Source organism: Rhipicephalus microplus, chromosome 1 (assembly GCF_043290135.1).
Source record: "Rhipicephalus microplus isolate Deutch F79 chromosome 1, USDA_Rmic, whole genome shotgun sequence".
NCBI classification, from domain to species: domain Eukaryota; kingdom Metazoa; phylum Arthropoda; class Arachnida; order Ixodida; family Ixodidae; genus Rhipicephalus; species Rhipicephalus microplus.
Window position 1 is genome coordinate 191,814,038 of NC_134700.1, and position 20,060 is coordinate 191,834,097.

At 45.8% G+C, this 20,060-nt stretch overlaps 1 protein-coding gene across 1 annotated transcript in view; it reads left to right on the top strand.

Annotated features, from left to right (window-relative positions):
- Positions 1 to 20,060, top strand: part of LOC119178525 (uncharacterized) — a 206,808-nt gene that overhangs the window by 96,263 nt on the left and 90,485 nt on the right. Inside the window, exons 2-3 of the mRNA XM_075889229.1 lie at positions 7,530 to 7,659; positions 19,445 to 19,538. Of these exons, the coding sequence (XP_075745344.1) occupies positions 7,594 to 7,659; positions 19,445 to 19,538 (160 nt within the window). The 5' untranslated portion in view covers positions 7,530 to 7,593. The remainder of the gene's footprint in view (positions 1 to 7,529; positions 7,660 to 19,444; positions 19,539 to 20,060) is intronic.

Consider the following 20,060-nt stretch of genomic DNA (forward strand, 5'->3'; position numbering starts at 1 on the left):
AAATTATTCTGCAAAGCTCCTATGGCAAGCACCTAAAACGATAGGTCCCGCCAGTCGCGTGAAACTATGTGGAACAGCGTACATGCTCGGCTTTACGCGTTTTATTTTCTGTTTTGCGCCACAGGCAGCGACGACGATTTTTTTTTTTTTGCGGCTGCACGTAAACAGCTGCGGCCGTTCAATGTGGCCCAGGGTCAAACGCTGAAAACCCAAGTGAGTCAATCACGAATGTAAACATCCGCCTGCCAGAGCTAGAAAGATCGCATGTCACCAACTAGCGCTTACACTTGATAGGAGTGATGTGACAGTTGTTGTGGTAGCCCACTGATTACAAAATCAGGCGTGGTTCTGCCATCCTTGGCTTGTATGCGCTATGCATATTATGTGGATAAAAATAGAGCAGTTACGCCGTGGCGAAGCTAACCGAATTCCTGTGGTTTGGTTTTAGCCTGGGTATATTTTGTGTGCACATGAAACGTGCAATTTACTTTCTCCTAAAAAATGGCAGCATATCCACGGAGTGAGTCATGGAGAGTGGGGCGAAGCATCCGTCCGTCCATGCGTCCGTTTGTGTGACCGTCTGTGCGTCCATCCGCCCGTCCGTGCGTGCGTCTGTTCGTGCGTCTGCACGTCCATCTGTGCGTCCGTCCCTGCGTTCGTCTATGCATCCGCCCCTGCGTCCGTCCATGCATCGATCCGTCGGTGCAGCCATCCGTAAGTCAGTCCATGCATCTGTCTGTGTGTCCGTACGTCCATCTATTCAACATTCCAAGTACCACCATCTCGCATCTTTTCATCATATATTCCCGATATAGAAACACCGCCAACCAGCGGACATTCCAAGGACTAAACGAGAGGTGGCACACGCACACTTTCTTACGGCTTGCGCTTCGTGTCTACTTCCCACCTTTAACCACCTCGACTTCATGGTATATGCTAGTTCACTGTATTCATGGCACTGCGGCCCAACGCTCGCTAAACCTTTCTAAAACGAAGCAGGTTACGCCCGACGAGTAGCAACCCTTTCTTGTCAGATGTTTCTCAATGTACATGCCAATGGCTGCTAATGGAGAATGAGAGACAGGAGAATTCGGCTTTTACTTTCTTTCGGCTTGCGCTTCGTATCTAGTTCCCACCTTTAACCACCTCGAGTTCATGGTATATACTAGTTCATTGTATTCATGGCACTGCGGTTCAACGCTCGCTAGGAGGAGGAGGATTGAAAGAGGAAGGACAGGGAGGTTAGCCATAACGCTCGCTAAATATTTCTAAAACTAAGGAGGTTACACTCAGCGAGTATAACGTAGCAACCCTTTCGTCTCAGATAGTTCTCAATGTACATGTCAATGGCTGCTAATGGGGAATGAGAGACAGGAGAATTCGGCTTTCAGTTAACGCGCACGCTACGAATTTTTTATAGCTCATCAACGCACAGGAGAAATCTCCCACCGGCACCACCTTGCAGGTCAAAACGTAAGACTGGTTACACACTACGACTACGACTACGACTACGAGGGACGAACGGGTGCCGCTATAAAGAGCTTCGCCCCTAAAAAGAACTCCAAACAGAATGGAAGCGAGGAGAGGATGTAGGTCTGAAGTTTTGCGAAGCAGTCGAACAAAAACAATTGCTGCGACAAGTGGTTCAACAAGGGGACTCACGAAAACAAGTACATACTAGACGAAACACTGGCTCTTATGTTAAGTTCGACTACTTCTCATCACCTCAGCATTAAGAGGCTACTCCAGGAAACGTTGATGCCTGAGTTAAATGCTCACTTGTTGCTTTACGGAGGGACTGGAGGGGGGTTTCAGTCCGCCCAGGCAATATTGCTTTGCTTGCGAAAAAACTCAACAGCTATAGATAAATCAACGATGTTTGCTCTGTACCTGTTAAAACGCTCATGTAGACTTGCGCACTTTCTGGAGCTCAAAAACGCACCCACACGCGATGTTTAAAAACAAAACAAAACAACAGAACCCATTCGTTTCTACGTATCAGCTTCGCAGGCAATGTTCCAATGCTTCTCTCCAAATTGATAAAGTGTCGCTTTGTAACGAATACGAGAATATAATATAGACGAAGCTCGTAAAGCCGTGGGTTTGTCCTCTCTATAACTCGTACGCGTGACCGCCTAGTTCAATGACTCACTCAGCAGGTGCGGACGGACGGACGGACGATTCACGGTTTATCGATAAAACCCTTCGAAGCTTTGCCCCACTCATCATCATTCACTCCATAGATATGTTGAGATTTTTTTTTCTTTTTTACCTATCACATCGTTTGGTCACTGTATCCGTTCGCAATGTGTCCTTGTATACTTTCTTATTCCGTTAGTTTACTTTCGCGACAACAATGCATACGGCCATTCTAAGCACTAATGAATGTCCCGGTCATTTGGTATAGTGAGCAAAATCGATTTGCTCTGAAATGAGTTATTGGAGAATGAGCGAATAGTAGTGATGCTTGTCGCAAGTGGTTTTCTGACTCTGTGTTGCACGCTATGTGTATATACTTGATATTTTATTCTAGGCTTTTAATGTGCAGTGCATCTTTTTATTCTAAGCTGTTGGGAAAAATTCGATTTTTCTGCCCTGCAAGTTGCTCTATCGTTCAGTGCTTACTTTAGCTACGAATTCAGAATATTTCGTTCTCATCGGTATATAGTGAATAAGAAATGATCCTCTTCTCTGCAATTCTGAGTTCACATCGGTTGATTTTGCATCGTAAATGTTTCAATAAGCAATAATTTAAATTAGGCCTATTTTAAGCCACCTCCTACAAACTTTAGCCACTCAGTCTTTTTCAATAATTGCAGTCACGCCATGAACCACAGCGTTTGCAGCTACTATACGAGGTGTAATAAAATGCTTGCCAACAAGAAAACATAGAAATCTGTAATCTATAAAAAGGAGACCGGAAGAAGTTGACGAAACGTTCTGATAATAAAATTTAGAAACGATGTACTTCGAAATCATAGTGCGCAAGGACAACGAATATGATGAATATAATGTACGCTCTAAGAGCAACTTCCCAAGGCCGTTTCCGATTGGCCATCTGCAAAAGCCTGCGCTTTCCGTGCGTATAGAACGATATAAATATACCACAGCAGAAGCCTGCGCGGATTTTACGGCTCTCTTTAGGTCCTGCGCTTTTATAGAGAGTCGAACGTGGGCGACTTTATAATGTCGTGCAGGGGCCGTTACAACGGTCTATGTGGACAATGCAGATGTGGCGAAAACTTCAAGAGTTTCTTGGTATTTACGAAACGCGTATACATTGTGAATGGTTCATCTCTCGATGAATTCATGCGTGCTACTCGGTAGGATATCGTACGGTCCATGGCCAAAAGGAAAGCTACTAGCCAATGCAGCGCGTGCAGTCGTTCACTTTCTAGAGGAATCAGAAATAGCTCAGAAGTACTAAACAAAAAACAAATGTACTTCACTGTTAACCGCGGTATGTTTCAAAACAGTATTTTCGTGTTTCACTACGATATTTTTGGGAAAGCCTTTCTGAAAACATTTCAGTATTTAAGCGACAAGATCACCTTAGACATTTTATTGAACTTTCACGTTTTTGTGTGAACATTTATATTGGCCTGATTACTTGTGTTTTTTTTTACAAACTCAGTGTGATGTGGACACAGTTCTACGCAGTGTGGACTCATTTCTGTGTGGTGTGGACACTCAGTGTTGAAAAACGTGAACTCATTGTGTAAGTGTTGTGCTATGTACATATGCATAGCCTTGTGTTTGCTACTGAATGTGCGATGTTGAGTTTTGTGCAAGAGGAGTAGCCGGCGCCACGCATTGGCACCAACCTCTCCTTACATACATTTAATTGAAAAATATATCGTACGCACAGCTTTTATTTAACGTGTATAGGTCACTGCTATATCTGTGGATCGACGTATACACAGGTTGTGAGCACGTGATACCGAGCCGATTGTTTTGACAATAACTTGGTCAAACCATGTAACGCGGCAACCGAATGTTGACTCGACTGAGTGGTCACGTCAAGTCGTCCCATGTGTGTAAGCTTGACGGCGTCTCGTGACCTAGCACAGAAATAACGTGTCGAATACGTATGGCATTTTGTTCATTAGCACCAGTTTTTATTTTTGAGCTAATTTCGCCTACACTTGAACCACTGCCGAATATAAGCAGCGGAAAGTTTTCCCAAATTGTTCGAGTGCACAATGTTATTCCGGGGTATTTAGGCTTGTGTTGCCGGTTGGGGGCCCCTTCGTGTTCCTATGCCAGTGACAACCAGAAAAAAATGCCTTACGATTAATTATTTGGCGAAATACTCTTCCCTGTTCTAGCAAACGTAGTTTTTTTTCTTGTTCTCTTTTCAAGAGGAACAACCCCCTGGTGTTAAGACCATGCTGCACACAATATAGCCCAGTTCATTGACCAAGAGCCGACTAAAATGCTGCACCCACGACAACATGAATAACACCCGGTCTATCACTAGAAGTGATGTTGCTGTCAGGTCTCCTCATCACAACAAGGGCTTTACTGAGTTTGCCGTGAGTAACGACGGGCGGAAAACAACACGAAGGAATTGCCCTCAGGGTGTCGTCGGCGCTGCTGAATAAATGCCGCGACCTCCGGTGGTGTGACCACGTGTTAACAGTTTTATTCACTTCGGTGGTTGCGTATAATGTAGAACGCTGAAGAGCGCGCGCCAAACCTTCACTCTGGCTATGCAAATTGAGTGTCCTCTTGTAACGACCGCATGTAAACTTGCCGCATGCGTGTCTGTGTACGTTTAACGCTTGAGTTCTACTAAAGAATGAACAACGAGACTTTTGGGCTAGTCGAACGTGCTGCTATACTTGAAGGCTTCGATCGATCAAAAACTTTTACTTTCTGCCAGGCTGAACGAAAATTGGGTTGAACGCAATAGCGATATCCGGTCCCTATAGTGCATATACCGAGTTCAAAGTGGCTTGCGTCAGTGAAGCTTTAGCATGCGGCTGCAATCTGTGTAATGGGTAGCATGCGTTTAACCACGGGCAATTGCGGGCGTGAAATCTTTTCGCGCTTGCTATAGACACCCACTATGTGGCCTTAAGAAAAAAAAAAAGACGCAGTAGCGTGTGTGCCTTCTGTATGTAGACCGCTTTAAACCATCAAGTCATGATGATAACATGTTCTGACGCCGGATCGCAATGTACGTTTGTACCACGCATTATTACTGTGATATTGATTGATATGTGGGGTTTAACGTCCCAAAACCACTATATGATTATGAGAGACGCCGTATAGTGGAGGGCTCCGGAAATTTAGACCACCTGGGGTTCTTTAACGTGCACCCAAATTTGAGTACACGGGCCTACAACATTTCCGCCTCCATCGGAAATGCAGCCGCCGCAGCCGGGATTCGAACCCGCGCCCTGCGGGTCAGCAGCCGAGTACCTTAGCCACTAGACCACCGCGGCGGGGCTATTACTGTGATATTACATGTTCCACTGGGAAGCGTGTACACAGAACGTGTACGGCCCCACCGCGGTAATCTAGCGGCTAGGGTACTCGGCTGATGACCCACAGGTTGCGGGATCGAATCCCAGCATTTTCGATGGAGGCGAAAATGCTGTTGGCCCGTGTGCTCAGATTTTGGTGCACGTGAAAGTGACCCCAGGTGGTCTGAGTTTCCGGAGCCTTTCACTACTGCGTCTCTCATAATCATATGGTGGGTTTGGGACGTTGAATCTCACATATCAATCAAAACAGAACGCGTACGCTTGCGAAGATTGCAAGTTACTTTCAGTGCATTTCCAAGCAGAGGAAGTGAGGAAGTTACTTTCCAAGCAAACGCGTGGTATAGAACAGCCGCCTGCTAATTACGACGCGGATTCGATCCTCGCTCAGACCCAGAGTTTGTTACTATTTATTTTATTTGCATCTTTTTCGATGTTTCGGTCGTGCAGAAGATGATGATTTTTCGCTCCCACCCAACGACGGCGACGCAGACGCCGCGAAACGAGCTTCTTGACGCTATCGCGATGAAACGATGACTGAAGAAGGGCCTGTTTGATCATGTGATATGTCGTCCTGGGATTAAATTACGCGAGCCTTAATGAAATGTTTGTTATGCGAATACTACACTTGGGAAATTTTGGCAAATATGCGTTGAGTCTGAAAGATGCGAGCTGTAGGTTTATTTACTTGCAGTTCAATCAATATATACGCGTATGAATGAATCGCATATGAATTTTTCGTCATATTTTTTATTCTTTTTAGCCGTTTATTCTTTTTAGACCACAGCGCTCCTAGAAGCTCGCAGTGAAAAATACAGGCGATGCTACTGGGCCCTACGAACGTCTGACATGAATTTTTTTTACTTTTATTTTTCTGCGTTACGTGTCAACACGCAGTACTGTATGCCTTCTGGTGTAAGCAAAAGGCTGCTACCATGGCCTCTCTGTGAGCCCTGCAGTTAATATACCCGCCTTCGCCTCGAGGTGGTGGTCTAGTGGCTAAGGCACTCGGCTGCTGACCGGCGGGTCGTGGGATCAAATCCCGGCTGCGGCGGCTGCATTTTCGATGGAGGCGAAAATGATGTAGGCCCGTGTGCTCAGATTTGGGTGCACGTTAAAAAAAAAAACAAACCCAGGGGTTGAAATTTTCGGAGCCTTCCGCCACGACGTCTCTCATAATCATATGGTGTTTTTGGGACGTTAAACTCCACATAGCAATAAATTTACCCGGCTTCCTCCAGAGAATAAACAGCTCGAGCTGAACTTCTTTGTTTAGGATGTCTGACCAACGGAACGCGATTCCAAGCCGAGTGTGTTGCAGTGCGAGGAGTACCTTCGTTTTGTTTTATTAAAGCTGAGAAGTAGGCAGGTATTACTTCATCCCACGAGGCTTTGATCACACTGAAATTGTTACAATGTGCGTGTACAATACTTCCTTGTTTTTTGTTGTTGTTGTTGTTGCTGCTGTTGTTAACAGGAAAACTGGGATGGCGTAAGCGGGCGGTCATACTCTAGTAATGCGTGCGCATAAAGTAAGGATACTTTGAAGTACGTCGTAATTACATTGATCGAGTACCTGAAACGCCACTACAGACGTGGCAGCAAGGATCTCTTGCAACACCATTAATTGAGTGATACCGTAAGTGTACACGTGTATGAAACCATGCTTATATTCTGCAGCTATATAGCCGCATGTGCATAAACATGGGAAGCCCACATAACCATTCGTATGGCGTTTTGTTTATTGGACGAGAGTATACTTTAAGTACTCATAGACGACGTCGTAAATAAATGCGGCTGATCCTGGTCATATGACAGTCCGGTCGTAGCTACACAAAACAGAAAAAAAAAAGGTGAAAATGTAGAGGAGTGGGATAAAATGGTTACGATGTTATTGTTGAAGTGCGCGCACTTACTTTTTTTATCTATTTACTGGATATTAAGCAGACGCGTTTGCTTTCTTTAATTGTTTGTCTCGTTTAGTGTTCACTCACACCGTACAGCCTGTTTGCTAAGTGTGCGCATTCTTCTCCACCGCAGGTTCTTTCCCGGTTGGAGCGCCGCCAGCCAAGACGGCGCTGACTCCTGCAACGCCCCACATGCCATGGGAGCTTGTTCACAGCTCAAGCTAGTGCTATGGAAGAACATAGTGCTCCGGCTACGGCAACCGGTGAGTGCAGTTCAAGTAAGAATGAAGGTACGGTTATCATGGACAGCTAGTGGGGCTTATTATAGCTGTGCACGAGCTTTCCTTTTGTGTCTTCAAGCGCGTGCCTGCGTTTCATGCGCTTGAAGTTTGTCGCAGCAGAAAGCACTATATAGGGGTTCGCAATTTCTTTTGCTAGCTACCTTGAGGCGAGGTCCTGTTCACTGAGAGGAACTTTTTATGTGACAAACGTTGTCGCGCGAGCTTCTTGTCTTTACGATATGGGATTTACGCTTCGCTTTTTTTTTTAAACCTCAAAACCTCATTTTTCCTCGAGCTTCAAGAAACAGGAATGACCTGTCCCACCATGCTGCTGTCATAATACGTCATTCTGAATTTCTACACATTGCGCAAACAAGCATCACACCATAACACCTGCTTTTATTGCATACACACATTAACCTCTTTTATGTAACACCCATGACGAATTCCTGAGGAATTGAAATTTAAAAAATGGCAGCATATCCACGGAGTGAATGATGGAGAGTGGGGCGAAGAATTCGTCCGTCCATTCGTTCTTGCTTCCTTCCGTCCATGCGTCCGTCAGTGTGACCGTCCATGCGTCCATCAGCCCGTCCGTGCGCGCGTCTGTTCGTGCGTCCGTCCCTGCGTTCGTCCATGCAGCCACCCCTGCGTCCGTTCATGCGTCCATCCATTCATCTGTCTATAAGCCCGTTCGTCCATCTATTCAACACTCCAAGTACCACCATCTTTCATCTTTTTATCATATATTCCTCATATAGAAGCACCGCCATCCAGCGGACATTCCAAGGACTAAACGAGAGGTGGCACACGCACACTTTCTTACGGCTTGCGCTTCGGGTCCACTTCCCACCTTTAACCACCTCGAGTTCATGGTATATACTAGTTCACTGTATTCATGGCACTGCGGCCGAACGCTCGCTAAACCTTTCGAAAATGAAGGAGGTTACGCCCAGCGAGTATGACGTAGCAAACGTTTTCAGTCAGATAGTGCTCAATGTACATGCCAATGGCTGCTAATGGGAAATGAGAGGCGGAGAATTCGGCTTTTACTTTCTTACGGCTTGCGCTTCGTATCTACTTCCCATTTTTAACCACCTCGAGTTCATTCATGGTATATACAAGTTCATTGTATTCATGGCACTGTGGCTCAACGCTCGCTAAACATTTCTAAAGCTAAGGAGGTTGCACCCAGCGAGTATAACGTAGCAACCCTTTCTTGTAAGATAGTGCTCAATGTACATGCCAATGGCTGCTAATGGTGATCGCAGCCTGCGCGTAAACTAAAAGCGGAATGCTCCTGTCTCTCATTCACCATTAGCAGCCATTGACATGTACATTAAGCACTATTTTTTATTGTTCAACAACGCACAGAAGAAGTCTCTCACCGGCACCACCTTGGAGGCCAAAATGTTATACTCGTTACATACTACGTTACATACTACGCTATAAGGAGCTTCGCCCCTGAAAAAAGAAAACGAAAATGCAGCTTCCTGCAAGAAATGCCATAGCGGGGGTGCAGCCGCGTAAAAGAGCCATGAATTAGAAGCACCGATTCAAACACTCAGCAGAACCAGTCAGCGTCCAAAAGAGTCACGGACATCTCGACTTGGTCAACCGGCGCACTACAGGGTGCACGCCACCTGAACAGCTAGGAATTCGTAGCGGGCCATCCTACTGCCGGCGGGGCGTCCGACCCCTCTTGTACTTCCCGTGTCACCAACAATACAATCGCGTTGCCGCACTTGAAGCACCCGGCTTGACGCTCCCGGCTGCAGAGGAGACAAATGACCACCGACCGTTGTGGGCCGTGCTTCGACTGAGCCACTTCTGAATGCGTGCGCAGAGGCACGGAGGGATGGTACCGAAAAGCACGCGGTGCGCTTTTCCATCCAGCGGCCATGCCAGTGGTCTCCGCGTAGGTGCCCGTAATCAGGCAGGGTCCAAAGCGAACGGGGAAGGGGGAGGCGGGGTGAAAGGATGGTGGTACGCAGAATTCCTTCAATCTCCAAGAGGACAGGCGGATAGATGGGGTCGTTCGGAATGACACAAAAAGGGTTGCCGAGCTACGCCAAGTGGGGAGACTAAAGAATGAGTGGTTCTTGAAAAGAGGAAAAAGGGACCTAATTTTTGTCTGCCTCTTGGGCGACACGGCACAGTGCCTTGTAGGGGAGGGGGAGGAAGGAGGAGGGATAAAAAGAATAGTGGAAAGATGTAGATAAAAAATAGCACAGGCAAGCGACAAAAATAAAAAGGACGGAGAAAGTGAGAGACGATTCTTGAGCCTTGCGCTGTTAGCGGCAAAGAGTTGAGGGCCACCGTGATACACAAGACGTTTGTCTCTCCCCACTCCCTTGCGTTCTTTGTCCGCTGCCACGCCGCCCCCATTATGATCAAGGAGCAACTGACCCGCTCTCAGTCCTGAAAAGAACGACTCAAACTTCGAATTTCAAATCTTGATTTTTTTTTCCTGATGCAAGAAGTGGCGATAGTTATAGCGCGAGAACAAAACGACGACACAGAGACAAGAAGGCTCGTGAGACAGGCTCGTGTCTCGTGTCTTTCGTGTCCTTCTTGTCTCTGTGTCGTTGTTTTGTTCTCGCGCTATAACTATCGTCATGCCATACCAACTATCCAAAGCTGCCACACTGCAAGAAGTGGCTAACGACTCACTTGTCACGGCTCGAAAACATTGTTTGGTTATTATTCTTCAGTCAATGGTTAATTATTTGGACATGGTTTTATAGCTCCCAGTCGCTGTTTTGGTTTCAAGTAGCGCCGAGAGAGGTGGGACCCAAAATGACTTTATTGTAAACATAGGTGGCTGCGTGAGCAGAAAAAAAAAACGCGTTCAAATAAGCACTGCGTTGGCAATCCTTTTGAGCGAAGGTTCCCTTGATGCTGCTATCACAACCTCCGGAATATTTTGAATACGTGTGGACCCCCCCCCCCCCCCCCCCCAAAGGCACCGCGGAGGCAACAAATTCGGTTTTCATTATCCCGTATAGTGAAGTACAGCGCGCACTTTTGACGGGAGCAAAGATCTATTTCGACATGTGCCGCGATTATCCTATCGCTTGAGTGCGCAAAACAGGCAGTTAGATAATGTATATTGATCAGCCACCAACTAGCCCAGCTTTACACCTTACTAGACTTCAGTTTTCATGCTCCCGTGCAAGAACATAAAGAAGGTGACCCCCACTTCCCTTTCCGTCGAAATTGTCTGTTAGGAAAGAGCGCTCGAAAGGATCGTGGCAGCCAACACAAAATCGTTATGCAGGTGGCTGTTTGCTTATAACAAAGCGAATTTCTTGTCGATGCCGAAAAGTGGGACGCTTTACGTGTAGTGCTGCGATTCGCGCTTTAAAACATTTCAAAAATAGTCTACGCAATACTAGTCGTCAATATTTTGAGTATGATGCGTTTGTGTCCGCACAAATACATCCCACAAGTTATATATCCGTCACAATTTTACATCAGTGCTCCTTAAGGTCCCAAGCTGACGGATAACGTCTAACGTTTCCAAAACACGAGACCAGACTGGCTCTTCCCCCCCCCCCCCTCGCTGTTCATGATCTAGAATTGTTTTCGGGTCATTCCATCAAATAGCATTTTGTGAAGAGACGTTGTGAATATTTGGTCTTTCGTACAAAGTCAATTAGAATGAGTCTACTTGTGGGGCTTACAATAAATTATATCTAACAAAAAAGCTGAACAACCATCCCTTGTTTGTTTCCAACCTGCCTCGGTTATGGAACGAATATTTAGGTGGTGCACGGAGAACAATGACAAGCAATTAAAAATTGGCCTTCTCATGGTGTCATCTGAATGTGCAATATAATTCGAAAATGACCATCGCTTTCCGAACATGGCACTCTTGCAGGCCCTTCAGAGCTAAGATTACAATGACATATTGATGTACATTACAAGTGCTAAATAATCAATTGTGTGCGTGCGACTATATGTCATAACACTGGCCTTGACAAACACACTTCGAAAGGAGATACACTACAATGTCATAACGCAACTGCCCGCTCGGAGCACTCGGTTTCCTCCGCTTCATTCATGAGTCCAGTCTTCGACCTGACTTTTCTTTTTTTCGCTCTGGCTTTTTTTTTGTTCTGGTTTGCGTGGTCTACTATAGTGTAGGAAAACAAAAATAATATATTCGGCGTACGTATACCTGGCCGCTTCGAGACACATCTTTAATTCGAGAGGTATAATTCAAGTAGCGTCCTATACAGCGCTCAGCGAAAAAAAACAACCTCATTGTCAATGGCATTCACGGAAAGAAACACACTTAGCGACACCTCAGGTGTGGCTATGTGTTACTCGCAATTGATGGCGCATGCTGGAAGCAATGCGTACGTGAGACAAGAAAAAAGGAAAGCGAGATCGAACAACAGATGTTAGGTTTCTGGCTTATGGACAATATCATCAATAACTGCTTTGAAAATTTATGACCGTAACATCGATTACTGTTTTGACATCTTGAACTCGACGTATTCTTTAATCTTTTTTTCGTTTGTTTTCTTTTATACCGATGTCACGCGGGCACTTTTAATCGCGATCAGGGCGATCCAGATCAGTTTTCTTGGATCGCGATCAACTTTATGACCGCTGCTACGCGGCCCAAGGTGATTCGGTTCGAGCTTGGGTCAAATAAAATGCACCAGCTGGCACTTGCGTACCGTAAAACATGTCACTGACGAAAGTCAGCGTACGATATAGAGCCCTTTATCAGCAATGCTATTCGTGCAACAACCACTGGAACGACAAAACATTTTTCGTGCCACTACAAGAGTAATTTCACTAATCCATCATTCGATAGAGTGTTACTTGCACTTATCAGTATTGCCGTGTGAGATTCTTAACATTCGCTTTTATTTTTGATGGCCCCCGTTCGTAGCCGTCCAGTCACGGCGAAGCGCCAATCTCATTGTAGGCGCCAGAGTTTCAATTCTGGCGCCTCAAGTCTTCCAGTGGCTCCTGCCAGTGGTCAATTACTGTAAAGGTATGTTCTTTCGACCACGAAGTGCGCATACGTTGCGACCTAATCGAAACGATTGCGATACTCATAATCAGTTTGCTTCGAGGTGCTCCAACAGCTCTGACGGTGCGAGAGTTGAAGTAAGCGCGGAAGGCAATGGTTGTCTGCTTGTCGTCTGCTTCTTGTCTGCCACTCCCGCAACTACATCCGGTCGATATGAAACTTAAAATATGCGATATGCCAGATATTGTTCCAATTTGAAAGGTCTAGAAGTTTGTTTTCATAAACATACAGCTTTTTAACATGTTTTCATTCAACTATGCTCGAATTTCTTGTTTATTGTCCTTTCAACAAGCTCAGCCGGGGGGGGGGGGGGGGGGGGCAGAAGACAGCGAAATGGCAATGTGTCAGGCAGATCACAGAACGCCTATATACTACCATCTATCGGGCAGATCGCGAAGCGCCTGGCCCCGCCGCGGTGGTCTAGTGGCTAAGGTACTCGGCTGCTGACCCGCAGGGCGCGGGTTCGAATCCCGGCTGTGGCGGCTGCATTTCCGATGGAGGCGGAAATGTTGTAGGCCCGTGTGCTCAGATTTGGGTGCACGTTAAAGAACCCCAGGTGGTCTAAATTTCCGGAGCCCTCCACTACGGCGTCTCTCATAATCATATAGTGGTTTTGGGACGTTAAACCCCACATATCAATCAATCAAATCAAATCAGATCGCGAAGCGTGGATCGTGATAGTCTTTATCCCGATCACAGCTGATCGTGACTAAAAGTGACCGTGTAGCAGCACCTAATCCAGATTGTGGTCAATTCGGATCGACACTAATTGCGATTAACAGTGCCGGTGTGACACCGGTATTAGATACGTATAGACAAGTGAGCCAACATAAAAACATCGAGCGACTCACCTCCTGCGATGCACGGAGGCAGCCTTTATGATTCGTGAAACTAGCGCATTAAGAATGCAAATGCTTCAGTATGCGTGCCACCACTACGTGAAGACGCCAAGACGAGCTGATGAGGGAACCACTGCGGAGGTGATTTTGCTCAGCGTGTCGAGTAATGCCGAGCACCGACGAGCTAATAGCATCTACCTATTCTTGTTAAATTGTTAAACGATAACAGACGTGGCGAGCAGATTCGTGAATGTGCAACCACGGTGCATCAAGAAAGCAGCAGTACCTCCCACGCATATTCTTTCGGTGAAGGGCGTAATTGCATTAAACCAATATCTAGGCGTAACGTTCGCTGCGCTTGTGTGGTCTGTGTCAGCTAAAGGTCACTACAAGCACTTCCAGAAGGTGTAGCTAGATTGATTGATTGACATGTGGGCTTTAACGTCCAAACTTGAACCACCATATGATTATGAGAGACACCGTAGTGGAGGGCTCCGGAAATTTCGACCACCCGGGGTTCTTTAACGTGCACCCAAATCAGAGCACACGGGCCTACAACATTTCCGCCTCCATCGAATATGCAGCCGCCGCAGCCGGGATTCGATCCCGCGACCTGCGGGTCAGCAGCCGAGTACCTTAGCCACTAGACCACCACGGCGGGGCGAAGTGTAAGTAGAATTTCCACCACCGCATTATGGCCGCGACGCCTTGGCACCCCTGAAGAAGCAATAATGAAAAATAGCGACAATAAGGTTGAAAATTAGATGCCAGTAATTTAGCGCAACGTCAGCACAAAAGTAGCAACGACTGAAATGTGGCCTTAGCTCTTAAAAGTCACGAACAAAACAATAGCCGTATTAAAGAACACATACGCATGCGTGACGGCAAACGCTTGTAGCGACAAGTGGTGCTCAGGACGTGGTGGCCTACCAAAATTTGAAAATTTATAGACTATAGAAATAATCAACAATCAATCGCATTAATATACCTGAAATTGCGAAAAACACTCCCGATGGATCCGGCTAATGCACGCGCCACCCAAGAGATGGCGCCACCACCTCGACAAAGGCGCTAGCCAAATAAGTCGCTGGGTTGTTCGTACTATGCACTCCCCTAGCACGCTTAACTAGACTGGCACAGCGCAACTAATGCAGGGCAACTGTAGTGCACTACAACAAGAGCAGTGCAGCGCAATGTAACTTTTGCAGCTCAGCTAGCGTTCTATGCACGATAGTTGAGTTGCACGAGCGTAGGATTTAGAACTACACAAGAATATGCACGAGAACGACAGCGCGTGATCTAGTGTAGGAGTTTTCGATACCATGGAGCGTTGTTTGCAATTCAACGAAGAAAATATGGCGCGCATTTTGATAATATAGAAAATATAGAAGCACCCAGCGCGTAGGCGCGCGTAATATGGCACAGATTGTCCTACCACGCTGGAAATGAGATCGTTTACATTTGAAAACGCGTCGCTCAAGCGGAATGCTGCGCTTTAATAAACGTAATCGTCAGTCGTCATGGAGATTATGAAGAGAGTGTTACATAAGTGCAGGAGACCTGCCACAACTGACGAGACGAAACTGCCGACCCAAACGAGCAAGCTTTCACGACCTCCTTATCTTTACGCGCCATGAGGACATCGGCACCGAAAGGTAAACGCGAGTTCTATGCGAGCTCTCCTCTCCCGCCCTCCCTGTCTTTCCTCTTTCAATCCTCCTCCTCCTATGCGAGGAGCGAGAAAAGAATAGCTATAGTATGGTCCCTAGAATATATTTTAGGTGCCTAGAATACATTCTAGGGACCTAGAATATATTCGTCGTAGCTATATATTCTAGGGACCATATCTATAGAAGGAAAGGTAGCCAGAGCTAGAGTGTACTGTACCAGAGCGATGTGTACGAGCTCACACGCTAAATATCAGCGATGCCAGACAACAGACAAGTTGAGCCAAGGAGATTAAAACAATTGCTGGAGTTTAAGCTCTCGCAAAGCCTTGCCAAAAATAGTAAAGCCAGCTTTTGCCCACCAAAGATCTTGGAAACATGCTCCTTTCTAGTGGTTTTCACTTAGAAATGAAGTTGCTTTGATCAGTTAGTCTAAAGGCTACGTTAACTATAAATGGAAAGGTAGTTGTTTCTTATTAAATAACACATAAAAACAAGTGTCGGTGACGTAATCTGCAATAAAAAAAAACTAACTGAAGAAAACTATAGTCGCACAAAGGCGTACTTTGAGCATTATCTGACCCGCAAAAGTTGCTATGATGGACGTGCGAGGATCATGCCCCTAGAAATATGACAGCCACAGCCGCCATCTTACGGTGGGTAAGGCTTTATTTCTGGGACAATACTTCCCACTCCAGCAATTTTTTAAAACCTGCTTGGGGGCAACGCTCGAGTAACTTACGTAAGACACAAAAAGAAGGTTTAACAATACACTAATTTCAATCATAATTGTGACGAAACAGTATAAAACACCTACAAACACAAACCCTTTATACTAGTCGGCGACTTCAACGTAGGCATTACGGACCTTACGACCTAGCTTCGCCCACTTGTCATAATTAACTTCGCCGAAATGCATGATTTTTTTCTTTATAGAAGGCGATGCGAAGGGGACCAGACTACGCTATCACAGTTTACTCTTGAAGGACAAACTCGAGTTTGCTCTATGCTTTTTTTTTAAATGTACGTTGTCGTTTGTTTAAAGGATAAATCAGCAACTTAATTTTGTTTGTTTAGACACTTGTTATCGCGTAGCTTGAAAACAAAGCTTTAGATGGTTTTGGAAATTGTGTACGTCGTCGACATAAAGATTGATTGACATGTAAGGTTTAACGTCCCAAAACCACCATATGATTATGATCATATGATTATGAGCCCTCCACTACGGCGTCTCTCGAGAGACGCCGTAGTGGAGGGCTCCGGAAATTTCGACCACCTGGGGTTCTTTAACGTGCACCCAAATCTGAGCACACGGGCCTACAACATTTCCGCCTCCATCGGAAATGCAGCCGCCCCAGCCGGGATTCGAACCCGCGACCTGCGGGTCAGCAGCCGAGTACCTTAGCCACTAGACCACCACGGCGGGGCGTCGACATAAAGATAAAGAAGGTTAGTGGGGCTCGAGGCAGGACGAGTAGAATGAGTTTTGGGTGTGTTCGAATAAAGAAGAGGTCGACGGTGGGCTTCGCCGTGCGAATGACGGCTCGTCCATTTGTTAACATTTTGGCGACAAAAGCCGGGTCGCCGAGCTCTGCAGCGTAACCATATCCAGTAGGGAGTCTCTTCAGAATTACTCAAGCTAAGTGGGCTCATGCACACTTGGATTTTTGGACAACATAAAACACGATAGCGATTTGTAAAACCGGGACCGCGGCACGTGGCTGGGAGCTCGCCCATACTATAATTACTCTGAATCGTCTACATTTTTTTTCTAAACATGTCTGCCATTTCTCTGGACATTACCCCGTATTAGATTGCTGAAAACACACCCAATCGTTGACACTGCTGTGAACATCCCGTTATGTCGTAGCAGAGTATACGTGGTGATCTAGCCACACCGTGAGGCACGACTTAGTGCCCTTCCATGGTCGGCTCGTCTACATAGGGCTCTAAACCACTTTTATTCGAGCATAAACCCTCGGGGCCTCGTCGAGCGGGAAAATTAAACGTTAACACCAATGGCGTGCATAATCGTCACGTGATGCTGTCACCATATGACATGGCAAAACGTGACGTCATCACATGACGCTTCGCGCTTGGTCAAAGTGAGCCGATCTCAGAGGCAGTGCGAAAGCACGCTAGGGGCAGATAGTTTTCGGAGGGAGTTGGCTTGGAGATGGCTTGCACTTTTGAGTCGACCTTGGTGAACGCATAAGGCATCCTGCGAGTTCTTTATCGAGACACGACACTCCTTAGGGTCGAGTAATATCCGCCGTCATCCCCCGATGACGATGACGATGAAGCTGATGGTGATGAAGAACAAGCGCGTTACAGACAACGCATTCTATTTCTGCCACCACGACACAGCACATTCAAGGTACCCACTCTGCGTCATGACAATGACGGTCACCATGAATCACCCACTATGTCAGTCATCATTCTGCTAATGATTGAGGTGCCCGCTACACGCCTGTAAAGCGTTATGTGTACTTTGCACTGTGACTGATGACGATGCAGAATAAGTGCGTTCCTGACAACACATTCATTTTCTGCGTCGTTATTGCCACAGACGCATCACTATGTGACGAAAATTCAGGTGTTGATAAATTTATCCCGAATTTAGATTGGACTTATTCTCTTTGAATACCCGATTTCATACCCGTTTTCGTAACTGAATTTCTGGCAGTATAGTGCTCGCCTTGAGCAACTTGGATACGGCAATTACATCAGCCGTTATAAAAACAGATTATCTATCTCTCTGTGCGCACTTTGTGTTAATGCTTAATATCAAGTAATATAAAGGCGTTCTTGGCACTACTACCTGCGCATTTGAGAAAACTACGATTATTTTGGGTTGCTTCTCAAAGAAATGGCCGATTCCTCAGCTTAGTCATCAATAAGTGGACCGATTTTACCGTACTTTCCATCATCCGCTTATGTGACTGATGCTCGATTCCGCAGGCGCGCGCACGGAAGTCTTTGGAGACACATCACTGCCAAACTCCAAATATAGACATTTATTATATCTCGGTTGAAGAGCCTTTTGACAAACTCGTAAGCTTGAAGTAGCTATCACGAGGCTGAGCTGTGGTCTGTAGGGAACTGGAAACAACAGATAATTTATTTTTGACCTGCAGACGGTTTACTGCAGTACGAAAAACCCCTTTGGAAGGATGTCTTTGCGTTGTATTGGTATGGATTTATTTGTGCCTGTTATTTTGTCTTTTGGAGCCGCTATTTCTGGGTTCTCCGGTGCGAAGGTATGCGCAGCTGTCCGGGACTATATTATGAAACTAATCGGTTGGCTAAATAATTAGCATTATTATTCAAACGTGTCTGCAACAGTATACGTCTAGAATATCAGGGTATACTGATTTAACTTAAAGAATTACTTAATCAATTACATGCCTCAGTTCAAGTACCATAATTTTCTAGATTATCTGTAATGTTTCTATTACATAACCTTCTTTATTCTAATACTTAGTACTATTTTATCAAGCCACACAATTCTTGGCCGATACCCCACAGCGGGTATGCGCCACGAGCAATAGGTGAACATGAATATGAACTTTCTGCCACGAATGGAAACGAACGTGAACGCGCTCTCGCCTGCGAAGCCGCAGCAGCACAGGAACGTCGACAAGTCTATCCACAGGCAGCGAATTGATTAATTTGTAGGGTCTAACGTCACAAAACAACCATATGATTATGAGAGACGCAGTAGTGGAGGGCTCCGGAAATGTCGACCACCTGGGGTTCTTTATAGTGCACCCGAATCTGAGCACACGGGCCTACAACATTTCCGCCTACATCGGAAATGCAGCTGCCCCAGCCTGGATTTGATCCGGCGACCTGTGGGTCAGCAGCCGAGTACCTTAGCCACTAGACCACCGCGGCGGGGCAGAGACAGGGAAGGCTCGCGCAGCTGCTGCGAAACGGCAGCGCCGGCAAGCCAACCCATGGTGGTGAAACTTTATTAGGGGCTATAACTTGCATGTTAAAGCGGGGCAATGTACGGGTATTCAAGGTTGTCAGAACTGTCCTATATATATATATATATATATATATATATATATATATATATATATATATATATATATACTGCACTTGCTTACTTGCTTTTGTGATGCTTCATGAGGTACCTGCTATTAAAGGATACATGAAATGAACGCAAGTCACGCATCTAAGACAGCTTTATTTCTGTGCAGGTGATCCTCGCCCTAGAGCTGCTGTGGCCGCTCACCATTTTTCTTCTTGTTTTACTCCTACGGAAGGTCGTTCCTCCAGTTAGCCAAGAAACATGTAAGTTAGCCTACCATAGCAATACAGCACTTGACGAAAGCTCGCTGTTCATGGCTATATGTATGCCAAACCTAGCCTAAATAGTTTGACCTAGCAGGTACGTGTGAACAACAACAGACATATAGTCAGTACATATTACGGACACTGCGACGTCCGTACGATTTTTCTCTGTTGCGTTCCCATGAAGTTTACATGAGATCATTGCCGTTGAGCTGAGTTCCACGTTCTTACACTATTTAAAGTTTAAGTGAGCTTAATCATGCTCAGATTAGTCAATCTCATGAGTGATAAGCTTCAGAGCTAAACAAACATGTTTAAATTACATAATCTCATTGTAATATCCCATCTAATTTGTACAAGATCGACATGAACGTAGTAGAAGTAGATACTGAAATGAAAGATGGGGGATCACAACACCCCAATGTAACTTCACATGTGGTGGTATACCGTCACGTGTGAAATTACGCTAGTAAAAAAAAGAAAATAAAACCAAAGAAATAAACCCTGCAAGATACAGCCGTG